This window comes from Callorhinus ursinus, unplaced genomic scaffold (assembly GCF_003265705.2).
Source record: "Callorhinus ursinus isolate GAN/ISIS: 27379988/994484 unplaced genomic scaffold, GSC_fseal_2.0 scaffold6, whole genome shotgun sequence".
Classification (NCBI taxonomy): domain Eukaryota; kingdom Metazoa; phylum Chordata; class Mammalia; order Carnivora; family Otariidae; genus Callorhinus; species Callorhinus ursinus.
Window position 1 is genome coordinate 58,805,860 of NW_027397068.1, and position 23,706 is coordinate 58,829,565.

At 37.4% G+C, this 23,706-nt stretch overlaps 1 protein-coding gene and 1 pseudogene across 10 annotated transcripts in view; one reads left to right on the forward strand and one right to left on the reverse strand.

Moving 5' to 3' along the window:
- PHACTR2 (phosphatase and actin regulator 2) overlaps positions 1-23,706 on the forward strand; it is a 261,006-nt gene that overhangs the window by 119,115 nt on the left and 118,185 nt on the right. Inside the window, exon 1 of one of the 10 annotated variants that reach the window (XM_073894032.1) lies at positions 15,350-15,443. The exons of 8 other annotated variants lie outside the window; for them this stretch is intronic. Coding sequence is in view for 1 of the 2 variants with exons in the window: in XM_073894029.1 (XP_073750130.1) it covers positions 15,575-15,620 (46 nt within the window). In the remaining variant the exon portion in view is untranslated. Of the gene's footprint in view, positions 1-15,349; positions 15,621-23,706 lie in introns of those variants that run through there. One more of the 10 variants, XM_073894029.1, reaches the window with a different exon arrangement.
- LOC112819286 (NADH dehydrogenase [ubiquinone] 1 alpha subcomplex subunit 5 pseudogene) lies at positions 19,681-20,026 on the reverse strand (annotated as a pseudogene).

The following is a 23,706-nucleotide window of genomic DNA, read 5'->3' on the forward strand; positions in this document are numbered from 1 at the left end:
TGAACATTTGATCCAGTTTTTGGCTATTATGAATAAAGCTTCTATGAACATTCTTGAACAGTTCTTTTAATGGATATGTGTTTTCACTTCTCCTGGATAAATGCCTGCAAGGAGAATTTCTGAGTCATAGTATAGGTATATGTTTAACTTTGTAGAAACTGCCAGACCAAATTTCCAAATTCCAAGTTATCATTGTCTACTCCTGCCAACAATGTATGAAAGTCTAGTTGCTATATATTCTCCCCAACTGGTATGGCCAGTCTTTGCAATTTTAGGAAAGACTTGAAAAGTTTCCTGACCACTTGGATAGAATGTCAGAAGGGATTTCTGCTTGAGTTAGAGTTTAGACTAGAAAGATTCTGAATTTATGATATACAAAAAGCACAAGTTCATATACACTTCCATAGAAAAAAAAATCACATTTAAGCTTTTGACTTTGAGTCCTCTGTTATTTTGGAGGTATACTTCTATATTCAAATTTACTTCAAAATTACTTTAAGATTTTTTTTTTTTTGTCAGAGAGAGCACAAGCAGGGGGAGTGGCAGGTAGAGATAGAAGCAGGCAGAGGGAGAAACAGGCAAGGAGCCCGATGTGGGACTCCATCCCAGGACCCTGGGATCATGACCTGAGCTGAAGGCAGACACTTAACCCTCTGACCCACCCAGGCGTCCCTCAAAATTACTTTAAATTCTTGAAGTTCAAGTTGAACTGAAAACCTAACATGAAGTTGAACCTCCTTAATGGTGAGATTCTCCTGTATTTGAAAATGAATTACAGTGCTCAGGTTCTTTTTCCTAATAGATTCCTTCAATAAGTAAATTAGATAATGTGCTTTAATAGTAACTAATTTTTACTGTTCAGTTACTATATGCAAGGCTATGTTCTAATTAATTCACATGTATTACATCAGTTAGCCCTTACAATTGATTCAGGTGGAGACTATTATTATCACCCCCATTTATAAATGAGAAAATGATAGGGAAATATGGAGCTGCTTCATTCATTCAACAAATATTTATTGATTGCCACCAATATGCAAGGGGAAAAGACTAAACAAAAAAATCTTTTTCTTCATGGAGCTTATATTCCAATAGTAAGAGAGATAGATAGATGATAGATAGATAGATAGATAGATAGATAGATAGATAGATAGATAATGTGAGCAATTTTACTCTCGTGCTTTGAGTCTATATTTTTTATTTGGGATAGTAATTAGAAAGATAGAATGATATCATGTATATAACCTACATTTTTCTATATTATTATACTACTCTATATTATATAACACAATAGGCACCCACAGCTGGATGTCTAAGAGTTGCAGATAATGGGTCCAGATACTTCTTTGAGGGTCAAGAATGGATCACAAGTCACAGTCCTTAGGGCTTAGATTCACACTTTGGGCTATAAGTGACTTCCTAAGAATTGCTTCTACAGTTCAAATATGCTGGGTGGAAATGGACAATTCAGCTTTGCTGGTATAATTTTTTTTTAAGTAATCTCTCTGTCCAACATGGGGCTTGAACTCATGATCCTAAGATCAAGAGTTGCATGCTCCACTGACTGAGCCAGCCAGGCGCCCATCCACTATAATATTTTTGAATGAAATATGATATAGCTGTATAAAAACCACATATTTTGATATGTAAACTACATTTGTCCTCAATTATTATCTATAGTGTATTTTTCTGGCTCTAGCCTGAACTCATCAAAGGGGAAAGTGTTAGTTTAACCATCTGGTTTCCTTCCCCAGCTGCTTAAAGTCTCTTCCTATTCCCTGCTGTGCTTCTCCCTCAATTCAAAGTAAACTTCACATATATTCTACTTCCTCTAGTCCTCCATTTTTACTGAATAGATCTTCCTTTCAAATAATCTGTATTCCCACTTGTGTTAGTTATCTATTGTGGCGTAACGATATTACCACAAATGTAGCAACTTAAAACAATATGTATTATCTCAGTTTCTTTGTGTCAGGAGTTAGGGCACAACTCAATGGGGTCCTCTGCTTTGAGTCTCAGGACCTCACAAACTGCAGTCAAGGTGTCAGCCAGGGCTGTGGTCTCATCTGAGGTTTGCCTGGGGAAGGCTATGCTCCCAAGCCCAGGGAGGCTGCTGGCAGCATTCCACTCCTTGCAGAATGCCGGACTGCGGGCCTCAGTTTGTTGCTGGCCTTGGCCTGGAGGTTGCCTTCTGCTGCTTGCCTCTCAGCACTCTCCACATGGCAGCACACAACATACCATTTGCTTCTTCAAATGTCTCCTAACAAGACAGACATTATAATCTTACATAACACAATCACACACACATAATCCCATACATCTTTGCCATAGTCTATTGATAAGAAGCAAGTCACAGATCCCATTCATTCTCATGGAAAGGGGCTTACACAGTGATGTGAATATCAGGGGGCTACCTTAACCTCTATCCACCATACCCTCAGTGTTAAGAAACTTCTTTCTTTTTTTTTTTAAGATTTATTTATTTATTTGAGAGAGAGAGAGAGTGTGTGTGTGTATGTGTGTGTGTGCACGCGTGTGCGCGCGCAAGTCAGGAGAGGGGTCAGAGGGAGGGAGAGGGACAAGCAGACTCCGTGCTGAGCACAGAGCTCCATGCAGAGCTCAATCTCATGACCATGAGATCATGACCTGAGCTGAAACCAAGAATCAGACGCTCAACCAACTGAGCCACCCAGGAACACCATTAAGAAATATTTCTTGTGGGGTGCCTGGGTGGCTCAGTCGGTTAAGTGTCTGCCTTCAGCTCAGGTCATGATCCCAGGGTCCTCAGATGGAGCCCCACATCGGGCTCCCTGCTCAGTGGGGAGCCTGCTTCTCCCTCTCCCTCTGCCTGCCACTCCCCCTTCTTTACTCTCTATCAAATAAGTAAATAAAATCTTTTTTAAAAAAGAAATATTTCTTGCACTACCTCAGTTTTCAAATGTTTCCTTCCTGCAAAAGCAGAGTAAATTAGAATCCTCCCTCAAGTTTGTTAACCTGTGTGCAGTGATTTGTGAGTTAATGGGCATTTCTGTTTAGCTTTAGCACTGCTGTTTTTCAGCCAAATCAATTTTTTTAACAAAAAATGAGGAAATAGCTGGTGGAGTTGAGATCTATAATGGGGATCATAAAATAAAAGTTTCCAATACCCTAGAAAGCTGGCTAGATCTCATAGCCCAGCAGATGATGCCAGAAGTACAGGGAGCCTTATTTGGTGCAAATGCCAACAGGAAGTTTTTGGACTAAACCTTTGGCGAGGTGGAGTTCATCCACTGCTCTCCTGCTGTCATGCTGAAGTTTCTGATATTTAAGAAACAAGATATCTGTGTGACTTCCTCTTCACTGTTCTAATATTCTGTATTTATCAGTGGATCCTCTCTGTAGCTAATGCCCTTGGCCTAATTGTTAACAGGAGAGATAGTTTCACTTACTATAATCAGGAAACCTCCTTCTTAGCTTATCTGAAAGTAGCACAACTTTCATTTGCTTCTGTAGCATGAAGAAGAGGGTATCAGATGGTGGTTACTGGAGCTTCCCTGAGTCTCTGCTCTTCCTCTCGTTTTCTGCTGTCAGGTCTCGAGTCTAGAGGGTGATGTGTATGGTGTTCTCTGACATTCAGTCTCTGCTCTTTAGGCTTCAAATGCATGGGGCGCATGCATTCCTACCAGCAATAGTAGCTTCACTGTTCACCTGTTTGGGCCTAGAAGTGTTCCTCATCTGTAAATGTGATTTAAAATCTAAGCCATGAATCGGTCTTATTTATTAAAACAAAAGGTTTACACGGAAAAAAAAAGAAATATATAGATTAAGATCCCAGAGGATTTAACAGCTAAGCCAACATACCTCTTAGAACATAAAATATAGGAGAACTGGAGGCCACATTTCAAGAATCAATCAACCCATGTCGACATACCAAAGGAGGATGAATCCTCTAGATAGTAATAAAAGAGGGAGACATACAGAGATTTGAGAATCAAGGCTTTCAGTAAACCTAGATAGAATATGGGATGAAAAGAAGCAATGAATTTTTAGTAATTGCAGTGTTGTCAGGCTATGAAAGAAAAGTCTCATTCTGCAGATGGTACCAGATATTTCTATATTGCCATAAATAATGGATACAACTCAATATTCATGGTGCTTTTGCATAAAAATGAAAAAGTCTAGATGAAATAGGGTAATATTTAACTTGGAAACAAAGCAAGAATTACCACCCTAAAGTCACAAAAATGGGAAATGTATAGTAAAGTTGACTGTTTTATTAATAAACGTAGCTGAATATTATATTCATCATTGGTTCAAAGAAATATATCGTAGTATGTCTCATTGGCTCACAAAATAATACTGTATATACACACCTCTGAAGAAGAAATCAAATAATCTGAAAAAATAGTGAAATCTTGGGGGCTTCATGTGGGTTTTGGAATACTTTCCAGCAAAGCAAAATTCACAGCATTTTCTCCTGCTACATGTCTTTTAAAGTATAACAATAAAACTTTCAGGTAAAATTTGCTTCTATCTTGTATATTGGGCTCTCCTCTCCCCTGTAGAAATTTCCCTTGTGCATTCTCATAAGAAGTTGGGGAATGAAAATGCTTCAATGAAAAAGCCTCATTGCTTGGGAGGGGGTGTGTAGATTTAAAATGGCAATATTCCAAGCCCATTTGTATGTCTTCTTATTGTGTGATTATATGATTTCTCCCTAAATAAATTGTTTTGATGAAAGATTAAGTCTGAACACCTGCAAAGTGCCTCACACCCCCCAACCCTCCCAGCCCCCCACTTCTCAGCTTCCATCTTCATCACCTGTTTGGAGAATGTGTCAACTCTCCTTAATTGAGAAGTAATTTGCAGTTACTGAAATCCATTTTATATTATAAAGCCTCTTCAATATGTACAACTCTTCTCTAGAGGGTTGTGTTACTTGGAGGCCTTTCTTAGATTTAAGTTCTAATAAAATTAAATATGTTTTTAGGAACCAACCTTGTAGGGTGTTTTTTCTGTTTTAAAATACCAGAAGTGGGATGTCTGCATGGCTCGGTTGGTTAGGTGTCTGACCCTTGCTCAGGTCTTGATTTCAGGGTCATGGGATCAAGCTTGCATGGGGCTCCCTGTTCAGCGGGGAGTCTGCTTCCTCTCTCCCTCTCTTTCTGCCCTTCCCCCCCTCTAAAATAAATAAATAAATCTTTATAAAAAAATAAAATAATAAAATAAAATACCAGAAGCATGAAAGTAAAGAACAGTTGAAGTTAAGCCTGTTAAATATGAGAAGCTATTTATTTTGTTTGTGATTCCCTTAAGATGCTATTTGGAGTTTTAAAGATACCATTGTACTACAAATAAAAAATATTACAGAGAGATATTTACTTTAAAGGAAACAAAAATAAGCCATAGATAGGAGTTCTCATCCATGCTGAGCTCTTTAATAATGGAAGTGGTTTAAATAACACTAAAAATGAATCTGTATTTTTCTCCCTGAATGCAAAACAGTAAGTTTTAAATTCACTTCCCTATGGGGCACCTGCGTGGCTCAGTTGGTCAAGCATCTGACTCTTGACTTTTGCTCAGGTCATTATCTCAGGGTCCTGGGATGGAGCCACTCATCCTTCTCCCCCTCCCCTTCCAACCCCTCTGCTTCCTCCTTCCCCTTCCTTTCCCCCCTCCTCCTCCCTGGAGTCTACTTAGGATTCTCTCTCTTCCTCTCTTTTTGCCGCCCTCACCCCTTGCATGTGCACATGCACTATCTCTCTCAAAAAAAAGTAAATTCATCTTTCTACTAGTGATGTTTCAACTCTTCTAACTTCCAGGTAGTTCTGTTTTTCATCTTGAATTGTCTTCACCTACATTCCAGTTACTTTTTCCATTCAAAAGTGTAGAGCATTCTCTCATTGAGTCAGCCCCTGCTTTTCACATGGATGAATGATGGTACTGAATATACCAAAGCAATGAATTGCCTCTCTTGATTTTTAGTTCTTTTGTTTGTGCCCCCCCCTTTAATTCCCCTTCTCTGTTCTTTCCTTCTTTTTTCTTTTCTTTTTTACTCTCATCAGTTTAATACTTAACTAATTTAATGTGTGAGTTTATCCCTAAAGCCACCTGCCTGCCCCCCTCCCTCCCTCCCTCCCTCCCTCCCTCCCTCCCTCCTTCCTTCCTTCCTTCCTTCCTTCCTTTATTCTAAAGGCAGTTAGGGTTTTAAATATACCTCTAAATATCACATTAACATCAACCCACATGTTCTGTGATACTTTCATTGTTTTTTCGTTCTAAACATTTTATAAGTTACAATTTGACTTCCTTGTGTTTCTTAGGAGTACATTTTTTTTAATTTCCAAAAATATATGGGAGACATTTTTGTTCCTGTTTTTAAGATTCTAAGAAATGGATTTCTAAGAAATCAATACATTTAATTATGGTCAGAGATTGTGGATTGTTTAATATGAAGTCTTTAAAATTTATTGGGATTTTGCATATGATCCAGTATTAACTCAGTGTATAGTTGCCATTTCTTGAGTACAGGGCTCTACATACAACTACTGTCAAGCTTGTCAATTGGATTGTTCAAATCCCTATCCTTAAAAGTATTTTGCCTGCTTGATCTTATTACTTTTTGATGATATGTTAAAATCTCTCCATATTATTGTGGGTTTGTCAATTTATCCTTGCAATTCTGTTAGTTTTTGCTTTTCATATTTCAAGGTTCTGATGGTAGGGGTATGCCCCTTAATAATTTGTATGTGTATCTTCTTGTTACTCTCTTTATCCTTTGTAATAGATCCCTCTATTCTATTTATTATTTTGACTTAAATTTTAATTCACCTATTTTTTTAAAAGATTTATTTATTTTATTTTAGAGAGAGACAGAGTGAACATGGTGGGAGGGGCAAAGGAAGAGGGAGAGAGAATCCTCAAGCAGACTCCCCGCTGAGTGCAGAGTCCAACACAGGGCTCAATCCCAGGACCCTGAGATCATGATGCTGAAATCAAGAGTCAGATGCTGAACTGACTGAGCCACCCAGGCACCCCAATTATTAATATTGATATACCAATTTTCCTTTGTTAAGCATTTGCTTGGTATGTATTTTTCATGTTTTTATTCTCAGCTTTTGCTGTTTGGGGTGTATATCCTAAAGTAGGCAGAGACAGAAAGATATATAGTATTTCTGCTTCCTCCAATCTTTTAGTGTCTGTCATTGGATAAAGATATTCCTTTCATATTTATTGGGATTACTGATTTGGACTTGCCTTGACCATCTTAATTTGCATCATCTTTTTTAGCATGCTCTTTTTCAATTACTATCTCATTATTTGGGTTAGTGAAACTTCTATTTTCCCTTTCTTTTATTTACTGAGTTGGAAGCTTATTATTGTATTTTCCTTATTACTTGGAACAATAACTTTTTCTAACAAAATCAAAAACTATTCAATTTGTCCATCCTCTCTCTGGTCAAAATCAGGACCCTAACATATATTAAAAATTTACTGACTACCTCTCCATTTTGCATACCCAATATTTTATTAAGGCCACCATAATTTTATCAATTTCTGTACCCACCATTGTTTTTTGCATCTCACCCTTAATCTGGGCTTATTTTCTTTCTTGCTGAGGAATATTCTATAGAAGTACTTTTAGTGATTAACTAAACTAGTGATTATTTGACTTAGTGATTGTTTATCTGGGTATGGAATTCTAAGTGGACAGTTATTTCTCTGTAACATCAAGAAAATATAACTCTGTTGTCTTCTTCAATTTATTGGGATTCCTTAATGTGGCATCTGTCTTGTCTACTTACTACTTTTTTTGATTTTCTCTGTATTCTTAATTCTTGATTTTATGAGGATGTGTCTAGATTTTTTTTTCCCTTGGTAACACCTAGCATTGTTGTAATTCTCCCCTTGGATGTCTACTGAACATCTCAAAATTGGGCCTGTAATTTTCCACTCTAAACCCACTCTACTCACTGTTGTCCCATTTGGATTCATGGCAATTTGGTCCTTCCTCAGTTGCTCATACAAAATTTTGAAGTCATCCTTGCTTCATCTCTATTCTCTCATGCCCCACATTTGACCCATGAAGAAATTTGGTTCTACCTTAAAATGGATCCAGAATCCAGGTACATTTCACCATTCCCACTGCTGCCAAACTGGTCTAAGTCGAGATCATTTCCTGTCTGGATTATTCCTGTAGTATGTCTCCTGTTTTCTTTGCTTCCAACCTAGTCTCCCCTGTCCTCTACTCAGAAGCCATAGTGATCTTAAAATATGTCGGATCCTGTCTTTTTTCTTTCTTTCTTTTCTTTTCTTTTCTTTTTTGGTCAAAACTGTCACTGCTTCCCCATCTCATCTGTAGCAAAAGCCAAAGTCCATGGTCAACTACAAGGTCTTACAAGGCTTATAATCACTTTCTCATCCACCCTTCCTTTAGTACTCTAATATACTGCTTGAACATACAGTATACTCTTATCTTTGTATTAACTGGCCTTTTTGCTTGGAATGCTTTTCCTTCAGATAGCCAGGTGGCAAAGTCCATCACCTCCTTTGGGTCTGTGCTCAAATAACACCTTCTCAGTGAGAACTACCACAACCATCCCATGCTAATCCAATCTCCTACTCTTCTCTATTTCATAGCACTTTTCATCTTCTAAATTGCTATAAAATTTACTGACTTATTGTGTTCATTGCTAATTTTCTGTCCTTTCACTAAAATATAAGTTCTGAGTGCAGGTATTTTTACTTTGTGTTTAATTCTATATATCAAATACTTAGAACAGGGCCTGATACAAAGAAGAAGCATAATAAATATTTGCTGGGTGAATAATGAACCAATAAATAATTCTTATTTATACAGAACTATCACATATAATATAATATAATAAATATAATCCAATATTAGATCTTATGTATTTTTACAGCACAGGAATACAATGAGATAAAGTTACAACCCAAAGGCCAAGTAATTGGTAAATGGTTAAACAAATTTTGCTATAGCCATACAATGGAACACTACTCAACCAAAAGGAACAGAATACTGATACATATAATATGGATGAATATCAAAAACATTAAGTGAAAGAAGACAGATATAAAAAAACTGCATATGGTATTATCCCATTTATATAAAGTTTTAGAAAAGTCAAAACAACAGGGATGGAAAGCAGGTCAGTAGCTGCCCAGTGCCGGTCGGTGGGATGGGGATTAACTGCAGGACATGAAAGAACTCTTGAGGGCTCTCAAAGTTTTCTAAAACGCTATTGTGGTAGTGATTACACTATTGTTTACCAAAACTCATTGAACTGTTTATATAAAATGAATAGATTTTAGGTTTATAAATTACTCCTCAAAAAGCTGTAAGCAATAAATAAACAAATGCAGTTTAGATGATCCACATATTATCAAAATTTAATCTTTCTTTGATTTAGGAAGTATGTCATAATCTGGAGGCATCTTCAGAATGAATTGCTGACTCTGTGGTGCAGATTTGGCGATTAATAAAGCTCAGAGCCTCCTCTGTAGCAGCCCGTTGTTCATCCTTAACTCTTGGTGGAACAAATCTCTATCATAGTACTCACTTTTATAATCATTTACGTGTAAGCCACAATACCCACCCTTCAATCTCTCTCTCTCTCTCTCTCTCTCTCTCTCTCTCTCTCTCTCTATCTCCGCACTATGAACTCTTGCCGGGGTAGGGTCTGTACCTCATTTACGTCCCATGCGCTATAGGTGCTGGGCTGATGGGAGGTGCTCAGTCAATGTAATTGAATGACTAGACGATTATTCATAACATGGCATATAAAAGCAAATTTACAATCATTGACAGACTTGATATTATTTTGCTATGGAGTCTGTATACTATTATCAAAAGCATACATATAGTTCTAGATGATTTTTTTTATCCATGCTTCAGGTTGCTGTAATTACAGAGGTAATGTAAATGCTTATTCTTTTATTCATCACGTATGTATTGAATGCCCTCTATGTGCCAGACATTTTGGCAGGTCCTAGGGACGGATGTGATGGTTAATAAAACAATGATTTGGGGGCGCTTGGGTGGCTCAGTTGGTAAAGCATCTGCCTTTGGTTCAGGTCATGATCTCAGGGTCCTGAGATCAAGCCCCACATCATGCTCCCTGTTCAGTGGGGAATCTGCTTCTCCCTCTCTCTGTCCCCCCACGCCCCCACTTGTGCTTGCACCTGCTCTCTCTCTTTCTTTCTCTCTGTCTCTCAAATAAATAAATAAAATCTTTAAAAAAAAAACCACACCAATGATTTGGACCTTACTTTAAGCAATTGTTTTCTGTAAATTGGGCAGTAATTATTAAAGATGTCTTTAAGGCTTGGTCTCTATAATTTTGATCAGTAATTAAAAATTAATTTTACAGCAGTTGTCAGAGTCTGAGACACTGTGGATGAGTAATTTATCTTTCCTGTGGAATGAAGTGCAGCAAATTACACACTATTTCTCCTGGGGTGGGGAAAATTTGGGGGAAAGGAAATTGCAGCACCACCCATAAGGTCTTTATTTTCCAGGATAAATCTTCCAACTGTCCAACTCAATCACTAAGTAAGCACACGTGAGATACACCACGCCCTCTGTGGAGACTCACTCAGGGCAAGGCAGGGGCAAAGTATTTTGATAATCCTAGCTTGAGCAAGCAGTAGAAGGAAAACTCAGGAAATAAATCATATAAAAATATGAGAACAATAGGAAAGAAAAGCCTGTTTTACAGGTTTGTTTCCTGTTCTAATACTTGTGGAATGTGTTTTTCTCTCCTAGTGATGTTTAATATGACTAGAATGCCCAAAGTTCTGATTCTTTCCTTAACCAGAATTCTCCTTTGTCTGTTTATATTTTCATGTTAAAACTAAAATCTCTCAGAATTGTCCAAATAAAAGGCATAGGAAGCATTTGGTTGCAATGCTAGAGAATAACATTTAAAAAAGTAAACGCTTGTTATGTATACAGAATTTCAACTGAAATTATAAGATCCAGTACAATTTTAATTTGCATTTTAGTAATTATATTTTTCTTAGTAAGCTTCCTTTCACAAAATGTAGCCAAGTTTTGGAGTAATCAAAGTTTTAAAAACCCAGCACACATTCTACTAAAAAAAGTACCTTAATACTTAAAAATTTTGCATATTAGTCTTTAGTTTCTGAGTTATGTATTCTTTTACCTGATTATTAGAACCCCTTGTGTTAATAGTCTTATAATTTTAAAAATTGCCTTCTAGCGTGCTCCCTTCAGCAGCACATATACTAAAAAAATAAAAACTGCCCTCTAGCACCTCCATCAGCGGAAGGAAGAAAAGACAGTTTTCTGCTTTTTAATAAATCTGACAATGGTAATAGAAAGAAAATAATTGGCTAACATAGTGGTCTTAGATGACCTGTGAATTTTAGTTGTTTGTTCTGACCATTGTATCTAGAAAGCAAACTAATACATTGAGAAAAAAAATCCTATTTGGGAAATTACTGTTTTAATTACTAAGTTTCATTTCCTTCCCAGTAGGAAAGGGTTTTTCTTTGACTGTAATTCCCCTTACTCAGAGAAATGTCTGTAATGCACCGAATTTTCATGGACAAGTCCAGGAATAAGAGGGGCAATTAAGAGAATCCTTGTCTACTTGTACATGGCCACCACCAGCCACTTTGCTTCCTGGACCATCACTCTTCTGACCAACATCTCATCTGCTGGGAGTCTGCCTAACCCTCCTCTCCCACCCAGCTGCTGGTGTCTCAAAATGGATCTTGCAGCATCTGGGCAGAGCAGACCACCAGGATGTGTATCCATGGCATCTGTGCTCTGAGGGAGAAAGATCTCACCCTTTCGCCCACTCCCAGCTTGGATTTGGCCACCTACAAAAGACTGGCAGTCACCTAAAGGATAGGATTTGGTAGTGATGACTGTTCTAATTATACAGCATCTTCTCTAGCCACCAAATTATGTGTCTACAATTTGGACTTGGACCTAGTAGGTAGAGACTTTTCCGCAAATAGATGGCTAAAGTTTAGGTTTCTTTATGCTTTTCACTTTTATCTAGCAGATCTAGTGATTTCCATCCATCAGGGGTGCACATGTAACTTTGGGTACCCCAGGTAGGAGAGCTTCATAACTCCAAATCAGACAGACCAGTGAAATCTGTGTGATAAAGTAAAATGCTTGAAAACCTCAATGTGTGCATACAACCTTTTTGTCAAAAGGCAAACCAGATTCAGGAAGGGGAAATTCTGCCTAACTAATCCACTCACTTTAACTTCTTTCTGAAAGTAAACGAGTAAATCTTTCAGGGATTGAAAGATATTTAGACTATAGGGTGGAAAAATCAGTAGATGTCATCATTCTATATGTTTAGGAGACCTTAACATAGACTATTCCTCAGTTTCAGTCATGGTATGACCTGATGACAGCATATTATAAAGGATGAAAGTAGTGGTATGCTGAAGGCAGCTCATATAAGCCAGTTGTTAAATTTCCAGGAATTTTGCAAACCAATTGACATAAATTTTGCAAGCCAGTCAACTGCTTGTTGAATTGGCCATTGTAGGAGTGTTTACGTTAAGGAAATCGGCAAATACTATGTACAAGTCACAAATCAATCTTGTTCCCCAGCTCCAGACAAACCCGAGTGTTGAGTTTTTATCAGGATATCACTGGATAAGAGTTTGGTTTAGAAATACAGACCAAAGAGCAGGACCAATGGGATAAATGCTGAAGAATTATAAATAGATGGCTTCCTCAGAGTTAGATGTTGGCACTAATCTTATTTAGCATTTTTATAAACTCCCTGGAAAGAGGTAATACACAGAGAAATGTCCATATTTTTCCGATGACATTAAATGTTCCCAGAGTTAAACTATAAACTGTAGGATTAACACCCAGAGCTCTTAGTAAGACTGTAAATTGGCTGAATAATTGATTATCTCTAATAAGCCAAGAAAAAGGCAATTTTGGAAATTATCTTAAAATACTCTTGTTAGTTGATAAATTCTAACGTGATGACCTATAAATGGAATTTAGGGATTTCTGTAGACTTTTTCTATGTTCATTAGTACAATTTGTTAGCCTTGATAAAAAGGCAACAGAATAGAATAACTGTCCCACCCTTATAAAGAAACCTTGATGCACACTTATTGCAGTTGTGGTTGACATGTTTCAAGGATAATGTAATGGAACTGGAAAAGTTTCAGAGAAAAGTGTGTAACCTGATCGGGGGATTATAGGAATCTCAGATGAGGCTAAGATTATATTAACTAGCGAATCCTGAAAGGTTTTAAATAAGGTAAACATAGATGGATCTAGCAAATCCTGAAAGAAGAGAACTATAGAGTACCCCTTTGATGTTTGAAATAAGAATTTGTAGAAGAAATAAAAAAGAAACACATTATTGTTAGTCAAGGAAAAGAAGTAATGATAGCAAAAATAGCCTCAGATTTAGCCTTTGTCAGTTTAAAAAAATCATTACATTTACCTAATTTTTAAAGATTTATTTATTTATTTATTTATTTGAGAGAGAGAAAGAGAGAGAGCATGAGCGGGTGGGGCAGAGGTAGAGGGAGAGAGAATCTGAAGCCGACTCCCGCCTGAGTAGGAGCCCAACCAGGGCTCAATCTCCCCACCCTGAGATCATGACCTGAGCAGGAACCAAGAGGCAGATGCTTAAAGGACTGAGCCACCTGGTGCCCCTCCATTTACATTTTTTTAATGAGCAAAATTTACTGTGTATTTCTTATGATCAATGACCTCCCTTATTAATTAGGCTCAATCAATGGAAGGAAGACTGTGAAGTTTCCTCCTCTCACTTTAGGTTGAGAAAACACTTAACTTGAAATTGTTTTGTTATTGTTTTAAGGCAAACTTATTAAAGTAAAGAAATGGAAGAGCCATTATAATTGTTTACTCTCACTGATGAGTCCCCCAGGTGGGATGTGCTCCCAAAATACCACAGTTTTGCACTTTATAAAGAAATTTAGTTGATTGATTTCATTGTCTAATTAGAACTTACATCTTGGTTAATCCTCAATTTCATTAAAAAAAAATCAAGTGTCTTAAGAATGAATTAGGCAAAGGGAAGTAGATAATTAATTGATCACACTATTCTAGGGGAAAAAATTCTCCACAATAGAGGGTGGACTATTTGGGTGTGAACAAAATAGGGCAACTTACATCATTATGATGAAACAGACAAGTAAATGTCTTTCAAAAAATAAAGCAAGGCTGTGTGTGATTTTAATACAAACTTCAGAAAAAAAGATTTTCATGCTTAAGGTATTAAATAACTTAGATTATTATTTTATTATATATATTATCTAGCTTTTTAATAGTTTAGAGTGGAATGTCTAGAATAATCTACAAAGTGAAAGCTGTGACAAATGAATTAAATGTATTACAGATAATTTTTTACTTTTTAATGAAATATATACATTCAGAAAAATGCACAAATCATGGTATACAGTGAAATTTCATCAAGTGAACACATTTATGTGACCACTACCCAGTCTAATGCACTATCGATACATATACACATATATGTACACACACATACATATATATACATATATGCAATTGAGTAATCTATATATATAACATACTATATAATCTATATATAATGCTCTCTCTATATATAATCTATAGATTACTCATCAATTGTATATACCAAGAGTATTTATCTGTATTCGTATTTTTAAGAAATTTGGGAGAGATTTACTTATGGGAGACTTTAATTCAACTTTTAGGGAATGTTAGCTTCTAAAACAAATTACCCTGTTTTTGTTGTTTTCACCTTTTTGTATATTTTAAACACCTTACCACAAGATTTCAGAGATTTCACAGTGATTCTTTTTAAATAAGAGAGGTGCGCTTCCCGGAATTTAGGTGGTTGAGAGCAGTCTGTCCTTTGTTGATCTCACACATAGATCCATCTTTCAGATTTATTGCTCAACGTTAACTGAGGCCACTAATTTTTTTGTTTGTTTGTTTGTTAAAAGGAAGCTAATTTTTAAAACGAGGAAAGCCCCACACGGAGCAGACCTCTAACAGTCCTGCAGTACTGCCAACAGAATGTGGGGAAGAAACCAACTTTGAAGAACAAATTCTGTTAAATTAAGTACCGTGACTAAGTACTTTAATTCCTTTTCTTACAGCCCTAAAGGATCATTTGACATTGAACCTTTTAAGTTAAGCGGCAGTCGCTTGAACTCTCTACCACCCTGGGGGGGGGGGGGGGGGCCGGTCTTACCGCCCCCGCGGGCGCCGCTGGACCCGTCCCCTTCCCACTACTTAGTGCCCCTGCACCCATTCCCCTCCTCCCCTCCCCCTCGCTCTCTCCCCTCCCTCCTCCCCCGTGACCCCTGACCCCAGCTAATCTGCATAGAGGAATGACAGGCATCCGCTGGGCAGGATCCGCCTCGCCGGCTGCGGCCGGCCGGGCTGGGAGACCCGCGCCGGGGAGAAGGTGAGGGAATCCGGCGGGCAACTCCGCACAGCCCGGGAAATGAGCGCTTGGAAACCTGCTTGCGAGCGGACCCATGATCGAAGGACCAGAGGAGCCGCGTGATCGCCAGACGTGGCCCCGCGACCCCAGACATGGGTCAGACCTCGGTCTCCACGCTGTCCCCGCAGCCCAGCAGCGGTGAGTCCGGGGCGCACGGGGCGCCCCCGACGCGCGGGCGCTGGGCTTGCTCAGGGCAGCTGGGACGGCCGAGGGCTCCGCGGCAGGTCGGGCTCTGCCCGAACCCGCCAAGTCCCTTGGAGAAACCCGAGAGGTAGCGCTCCCCCAAACTCTTTGTCGTGGAGAAGTGGAATGCGTTTTGGGATCCAGCCGGTTTTACCTTAAAGGCACAGGCTCCATTTTCCGTGCGGGATGCCTCGGCTGGGTGTTTATCTGAATTTCTTCCGAGCCTGAACGTTATGAGAAACGCCATTTGCGTATTGCGGTGTTTTTAAAACGCGAAACTTAGCAAGATAAACGTGCCAACAGGTTTTTCTGTATTTACGCTTGGCTTACGAATAGACTAGAACTGAATTCTTGCAAGCTTGTCAACTGATTTATGGTTTGTTTTCGGAGTAGAAGTGCTGGTTGCTTTCTTTTATCCTGGCAGAACTCTGAACACTTCGTAACTAACTTTAAAAACGCGTAATCGTTTCAAAAGTTTTGTTTATGTTAGGCACATAAGCTATTAAACTGGGGAAAACGTACCTCACAAACTCAGTTGTCGAGAGCTAAAGTTCGTTTTATGGAATCGTGTGTAACGTTTCTAAGTTACAATGATCTGTTTAAAAAGTTTGTTTTTTCCATTTTCTTTAAAAAAGGGAAGGAAGGTAAGCCTGGCATTTCTCCAGCAGGGTAGGGATAAACAACTTTTTGGTGGCGTTACTTGTGACTGGATAATGAAATAAATGTAAGAAGTCCTATTTTGATATTTTTCCATAACATTAAAAAAAAAAAACCTCAAAGGGGCCATTTACGTTATCCCTTGAGATATCTGATACACTTTTAAAATTGTGTAAACATTAACAGGATCTTGCTGAAAGGAAGTGACAGGGCAGAGATGAAAGTTTTTTTAATCAGCTCCAGGATGTCTCCCAACTAGATAGCATTCTATCCTTCCAACTTCCCCCCACATGGGTTTGTTCATACTGCAGTGCTTCACACCCTGAAGAATCATAAGCTTTGCTGGGGCTTATGTTAATGTCCACAAAGGAGGAACCTTCTACAAAGGAGAGAAACCAAAATCCAAAAAAAGATCACACCTTCCCTTCCTGTTAAGGACAAGGTTGTACAAAGCTCCAGAACATCAGAGCCATATTGATATGGCTTTTGGGGATGGGATGGTGGGGGTGGGGGCGGGTGGTGATTAGGATCTTTAGTAAACTATCTTGTGCAAATGGGGCTTAGTTTCCTTTGTCTTACTTTAAAGCAGGGTGACTTCTTTCATGTTAAAGAAGAGTTAATATTTTAAATTTCTGCACTGGTAAAACAATTAAATCATCACTCGAATACAACAGTTATAAAATACTGCCCTGAATTTAGTTCTTTTGCTGCAAAATATTGTTAGGGTTAATATTAGAAAAGTGAATTTTGCCTTTACGAAAAGCAAAGAATATTACATAACTGATCACTAAGAAGCAGAGTAGAATCTTAAAATATGACTGTCCTAGCTCTTACCCAGTACAGCAAAAAATACCCAGATTGCTATAATTCCCAATAAAATGACTAATCACGTCAAAAAATTGTGCAGCTGATTTATACAAAAAGTAATTTAAACAAAAGATTATGCTTGACCATAAAAGATATTTGATTTGGGCTTTTGTAAAATAATCATTATAGGCCACAAGTCAGCTTGCTTTTCACTCTCTTAATTTTAGTCTCGAACTTTCAGCTTAGGGCTGCATCTATTTCTCTAGGTTTTAGGGAGACCATTAATCATTATTTCTGAAAACATGCAGTGAGAGCCATTATTTCTGTTTTTTAAAAACAACTTTATTGACATATAATTAACATACCATGAAATTACCCCCTGAAAATGTACAGTTTGTTGTTAGTGTATTCAGTGTTGTGTAACCATCAATCTGTTTTCCCAGCCTACTCAACCCCCAGCCCCAGTCCTAATGAACCACTAAGGTACTTTCTATCTCTGTCGATTTGCTATTTCTGAACATTTCGTATGAATGGAAACATACGTCACGTGCCCTTTTGTGACTGACTTCTTTCACGTAGCATAATGTTACCAAGGGTCATCCATGTTGTAGCGTGTTACCAGTACTTCATTTCTTTTCATTGCCAAATAACATTCTACTGTATGGACATACCACATTTTTACCCATCCTTCCATCAGTTGGTGGACATTTGGATTATTTCACTGTTTTGGTTCTATGACTAGTGCTGCTATGAACTTTATGTGCAAGTTATTGGTGAACATATGTTTTCATTTCTCTTTGGTATATTTCTAGGAGTGGAAATGCTGGGTCACATGGTAACTCTATGTTTATGTTCTGTTTTAAGGAACTGCCAAGCAGTTTTCCAAAGCAGCTGTACCATTTTACATTCCCTCCAGCAGTGTATGCAGGTTTCAATTTCTCCACATCCTTGCCAATACTTGTTATTTATCTTTTTGATTGTAGCCATCCTAGTAAATATGAAGTTGTATCTCATCGTGGTTTTCATTTGCATTTTCCTAATTACTAATGACATTGAGCGTCTCTTCATGTAAATGTTGTCCATCTGTATGTCTTCTTTGGAAAAATGTCTATTCAGATCCTTTGCCCAGTTTTAATTGGATAATTTGACTTTCTCTTACTGAGATAAAAGAATTCTTTATGTACTAAGTCATTACTAGATATGTGGTTTACAAATACTTTCTCCCATTCTCTCAACTGTCTTCTCACTTTCTTAAAATGGTTTGCAATTCAGAATTTTGAAATTTTGATTATTTCATGTTTATGGGGTTTTTTTTGCTTCGTATTTTTGGAGTTATATCTCAGAAACCATTGTGTAACCAATGTTAAGATTTACACCTGAGTTTTCTTCTAAGAGTTTTATAATTTTAGCTCTTACATTTAGGTCTATGATACATTTTAAGTTAATGTTTACGTCTGGTGCATTTGTAGGGCTCCAATTTCATTCTTTTCCATGTGGATATCTAGCTGTCCAGCACCATTTATTGAAAAGATGATTCTTTCCCTCTTGAATTGTCTTGGCACCTTGTCAAAAATCAATTGACAGTATATGTAAGGGTTTATTTCTGAACACTTTACTTCTGTCCCATTAGTCTATATGTCTATTAATATGCCACACTGTGTAGATTACTGTAGCTTTGTAGTAAGTTTTAAAACAGAAGAGTATGTCGTCTAACTTTGTTCTTTTTTAAAAATTTTTGTTTTTTAAAGACCATTTTTAAGTAATCTCTACATCTGATGTGGGGCTTGAACTCAAAGCCTGAGAGCTGTGTGCTCTACCAGCTGAGCCAGCCAGGCGCCCTAACTTTGTGTTTCTTTTGCAAGATTCTTTTTGCTATTCTAGTCCCTTTGCATTTTTGTATGAATCAGTCGTCGGCTTGTCAATTTCTGCAAAAAAGCCAAAAGCTGGGACTTTGATAGGGATTGTGTTGAATAACACTGTTCTCTTAACAATATGAAGTCTTAAAAACAAAAACAATATGAAGTCTTTCAATCTGTGAACATGACTGTCTCTTCATTTATTTAGATCTTCTTTCATTTCTTCCCACAATATGTTGTAGTTTTCAATGCATAAGTATTGCTCTTTCTTTGTTAAATTTATCCCTATGTATTTTATTATTTTTGATGCTATTATAAATGCAATTATATTCTTATTTCATTTTCAGAATGTTGCTACCTAGCATATAGATATACAAAAATAAATTTTTATATATTGATCTTATACCCTGCAAACTTGTGGAACTCATTTTTTAGTCCCAATAGTTTCTTAGTGCATTCTTTAGGATTTCTATATACAAGATCTATATACAAAGTCAGGTGCAAATAGAGATAATTTTACTTCTTGTTTTCCAGTCTGAATGTCTTTCATCTCTTTTCTTTGTCTAATTGCCCTTACTCATTATACACTATCATGTTGAATAGAAGTGGTGAGAGTGAATTTTTCTTTTTTTTTTTAATATAACAACATTTAATTACATCAGTTTCCCATCAACACACTAGTCATTTAATCATGATTATATTGGTCATTTCCATTGATTAGCAGGAGGCTCTTCCACTAAAGGCTCCTGTGATTTCCACTGTTATCATTTTTCTTGCCAGACTTAGTTCATTTTCAGCCTGAAGAATCACCTCTTTTAGTTGGCCACCCTGAAGTTGGTCTTCTAGTTTCTTAACATCTGGTTCTGCTTTAACTGTACTCAGCTTCTCATTTGTAATCTTTCTGTATACTTTCTGTATGCTGCATTTCTAGGAATTTGCTCAAGAACATCAAGAATCTTTGTGTACAATATTCTTAGCCTCTTGTGTGACTCATACAGCCAGTCCCACAAGCCTGGTGGTCTTCTTCAGCAAAGCCACCATGACAGAGCCCAAGAGTGAATGTTCTTGTCTTCTTCCTGATCTAAAGGGGAAAGCAATCAGTTTTTACCATTTAGTGTCATGTTAGCTGTGGGTTTTTCATATATGCCCTTGTATCAAAAAGTTCCCTTCTGTTCCTAGTTTGTGAGCATCTTTGTTATTCAAGATTCAAAGGCTTTTTTTTCTTGCTCTGTTGAGATATTCATATGGTTTACTGTCCTTCGTTCTATTAATATGGTATAGTATATTAGTTGATTTTCAGATATTAAACCAAGTTTCCATTCCTGGAATAAAGCTTACACAGGTATGGTGTATAATCCTTTTTAAGTGTTGCTAGATTTGGTTGCTAGTATTTTATTGAGGATTAGATCCATTATTTCTAAGCACAGGCTAAAATGGCTCCAAGGAGGGTGGTTTCAGTACCCTCTGGCCTCATGCCCTAGAAGCATTGAGACTTCAGTATTCCCCTGACCAAGTACAAGGCATGGTAGATTGGACACAATAAATGTTTGTTGAATATATGAATGAATCAACAAATATTCTCAAGGAACAGCCTGATCACTTTAAGCCAATGATAATATGAATGAAGGTTATGTTTGTTTTTTTACTTCAAGAATTCTGTGTTATTCTGGCTCTGTTGTCTGAAGGGTGGTATCTAAATCCAGTAACCATTTCTTCTGTCTTCTTCAGTACCACCGCACCCCCACTGTGTCACACAGACCAACTCTTGGCTACTTAGCCTCTGCCCTGGAGTTAAAAGGGCAGAGAAAGCCACTCTTTAATTTTTAGGAGACAAGGAAACAAGTGAGTAAAGTATTCAACATCACACCTAGGCCATGATAGAACCTCTATCTATCTATCTGTGTTTTTAGGTTTTCATATTTTGGTCAATGCCCAGCTCCTGCCCAGAATACTTACCCATTTCTATGTAAACCTGGTATAGGAAGAAATCATGAAGGCAAAAATGGATAGAGTTTATTTTCCTTGATGAAAATAACATGCACATGATTAGAAGTAAAACTTTATTAAGACGATTCAGGCTAAAAGTGAGTTTTTCTCCCTTCCAGACCCCCAGTCTCTTCCCAGTTATAACCTGGAATGAATAACTTTGTTTTGTTTTCATTTCAGAAAATTTTCATTCAAGTATATGTATCTTTATCAAAACATAGCAAGACATGTTATATAGTTACTGCTCTAGAGTTTGAGTTTTTCATGTAATGTAACTTCAAAATATTTCCATAATGATGTTTATAATCCTGTTAACAAGCAATTTTATAATAATAGATACATCATAATTTTTTAAAAGACCTCTATTATTTTTTATCTTTTATGTTTGTATTTTTATATTGTTTTGGGGTTCTTTTGTGTGTGGGCTATTATGAAAAATGCTGAAATGAACATCTTTATCTAAACATCTTGAACTACATGGACCAGTAAAATCCTAGCAGTGGAATCGTCAAGTCAAAAGATTTGTATATTTTATTTTGATAGACTTTGTCCAATTACTCTCAAAGAGGCTGTATATCAGTATATCTGCTCAGTATATGCAAATTCCTTTTTCTGAACTCTCACCAACACTGCAGGCATATCAGGATCTCTCAGACCAATAGTGCTTTGTGAGAAACTGAAGTCACTCCCTCTGAATGAGGCAGCCCTGCAGGCACAAGATTTAACAAGTGGAACATTAGCAGGAATTCCGTCCCAACTCATTCCCTAGCCTAGCGATGCCCTTGTGCAGTGAACACTCTGCACAACTATACATGACCACAATGTTATGCATAATTAATTTGAAAAAATCCATGTCAATCTATATGCAAAAAGGGATATCTCACTTTGATTATAGTGAAGTGGAGCATTTATATTTCTTTTTCTCTGAATTGCTTATAGCAAATCTTACAGATTTTTGTGTTAAGGAGATTAGCCTTGTGCTTATCACGTATTGTAAACATTTTTCTATGTTTTTCTTCTTAAATTTGTTTGTTTTTCATAAAAACCATTTTCATGTAGTCAAATTGATCAATTTTCTTTCTTACAAAGTAGAGTTAAGAATCATGTTTTCCTTCGCTGTTTTTCTCGTACTTGAGTATTGGATCTCTGTAACTTGTTCTGTTTAAAGTGAATGATTTAATGATATTAAGTTTTTAAACTTATGTATAGCAAAAAACCCATCATCAGCAAATTGAAAAATGAAATCATGAAGTTGACAAAATATTTGTACTGTATATGGAAAACAATGATAAATATCTTAATGTACTAAGACCCTTAAAAAGCGGTAAGAAAAATATCAATAAGAAAAAAGTAAAGGCTCAAATAGAAAACAAGAAAAGAACATGAACAGGCATTCTTCAAAATATCTGATGGCTATAACTGTGAACTCACTGTAAGTGAGGAACTATTCTAAGTGCCTTGCTTGAATTAACTTTTAAAGCCTCACAACATCCCTAAAGGGTAACTACTATTAATATCCCCATTTTACAGATGGGGAAAACTAAAGCACAAGAGTTAACTTGCTCACATTACTTAATCAAAGAAGAGACATAATTTACCAATTGATATATGAAATAGTTTCAGCAGTTTAATGAAAAAAAAAAGATGCCAGTGATCACCTATGAAATGAGCAAGGATATAAAAGAATGATTCTCAGACGATTGTCTTGTGGTAGTTTAAATTGGCACAACCTGTCAGAAGAGCAGCTTTGGTGATATATATTAAAAACCTTAAAATGTGCATACACTCAGACCCAGCAGTTGCACTTTCAGAAGCATATTGAAAAGGAAATAATTACTTGCTCACTGGGACAATGTTTATTAAAAGCCAAAAATTGGAAGTAGCAGTCAAACACCAAGAAATTTTTTCAGTTAATTGGGAGACAGTCATATAATGGAATAAACCATTTAAAAATGGTGTAAAATATGGGGCACCTGGGGGGCTCAGTCGGTTAAGCAGCCAACTCTTGTCTTTTTTTAAAGATTTATTTATTTGAGAGAGAGAAGGCTCATGTGCATGTGGGCGCATGTGCATGAGCGGGGCGGGGTGGGGGCGCAGAGGGAGAGAGAGTCTCAAGCAGACTCCTTGTTGAGCAGGAGCCCGTCACAGGGCTCCATCCCAGGACCCTGAGATCATGACCCCGGCTGAAACCAAGAGTCTGATATTCAACCAACTGTGCCACTCAGGCGCCCCTTAAGTGGCCAACTCTTGATTTCAGCTCAGGTCATGATCTCAGGGTCCTGGGATCGAGCCCCACGTGGGCTCTGTGCTCGGCAGGGAGTTGGCTTGAGGATTCTCTCCCTCTGTCTCTCCCCCTGCTTGCGTGCGCACGCTCTCTCTCTCAAATAAATCTTTTAAGAAAATGGTGTAAAACATAATTTTGAACAGTGATTTTTATAATAAATAACAAAAATATTAAAAGGCAGGTTTAAAATAAAGATTTTATTTTTAAAATATGTGCATGAAGAGAAATCTAGATAGGGGTGGGGAGAAAGAGGAGGAATTTCATTGCTGAGGAGGTTGTGTGACTGTCCCGGCTTTCCTCTGCCTCGGACACAATTCTAGCTAGGACTTCCATATCCTGTGTCCACCTGGACCTCCACTGGAATTAAAGCCACAAGCTGACCTGTAAGTATATCAGCTTTTCTCGGACGTGGTTTTAAGTTCATTGGCTGCTTTTCAGCCACTTTTTTTTT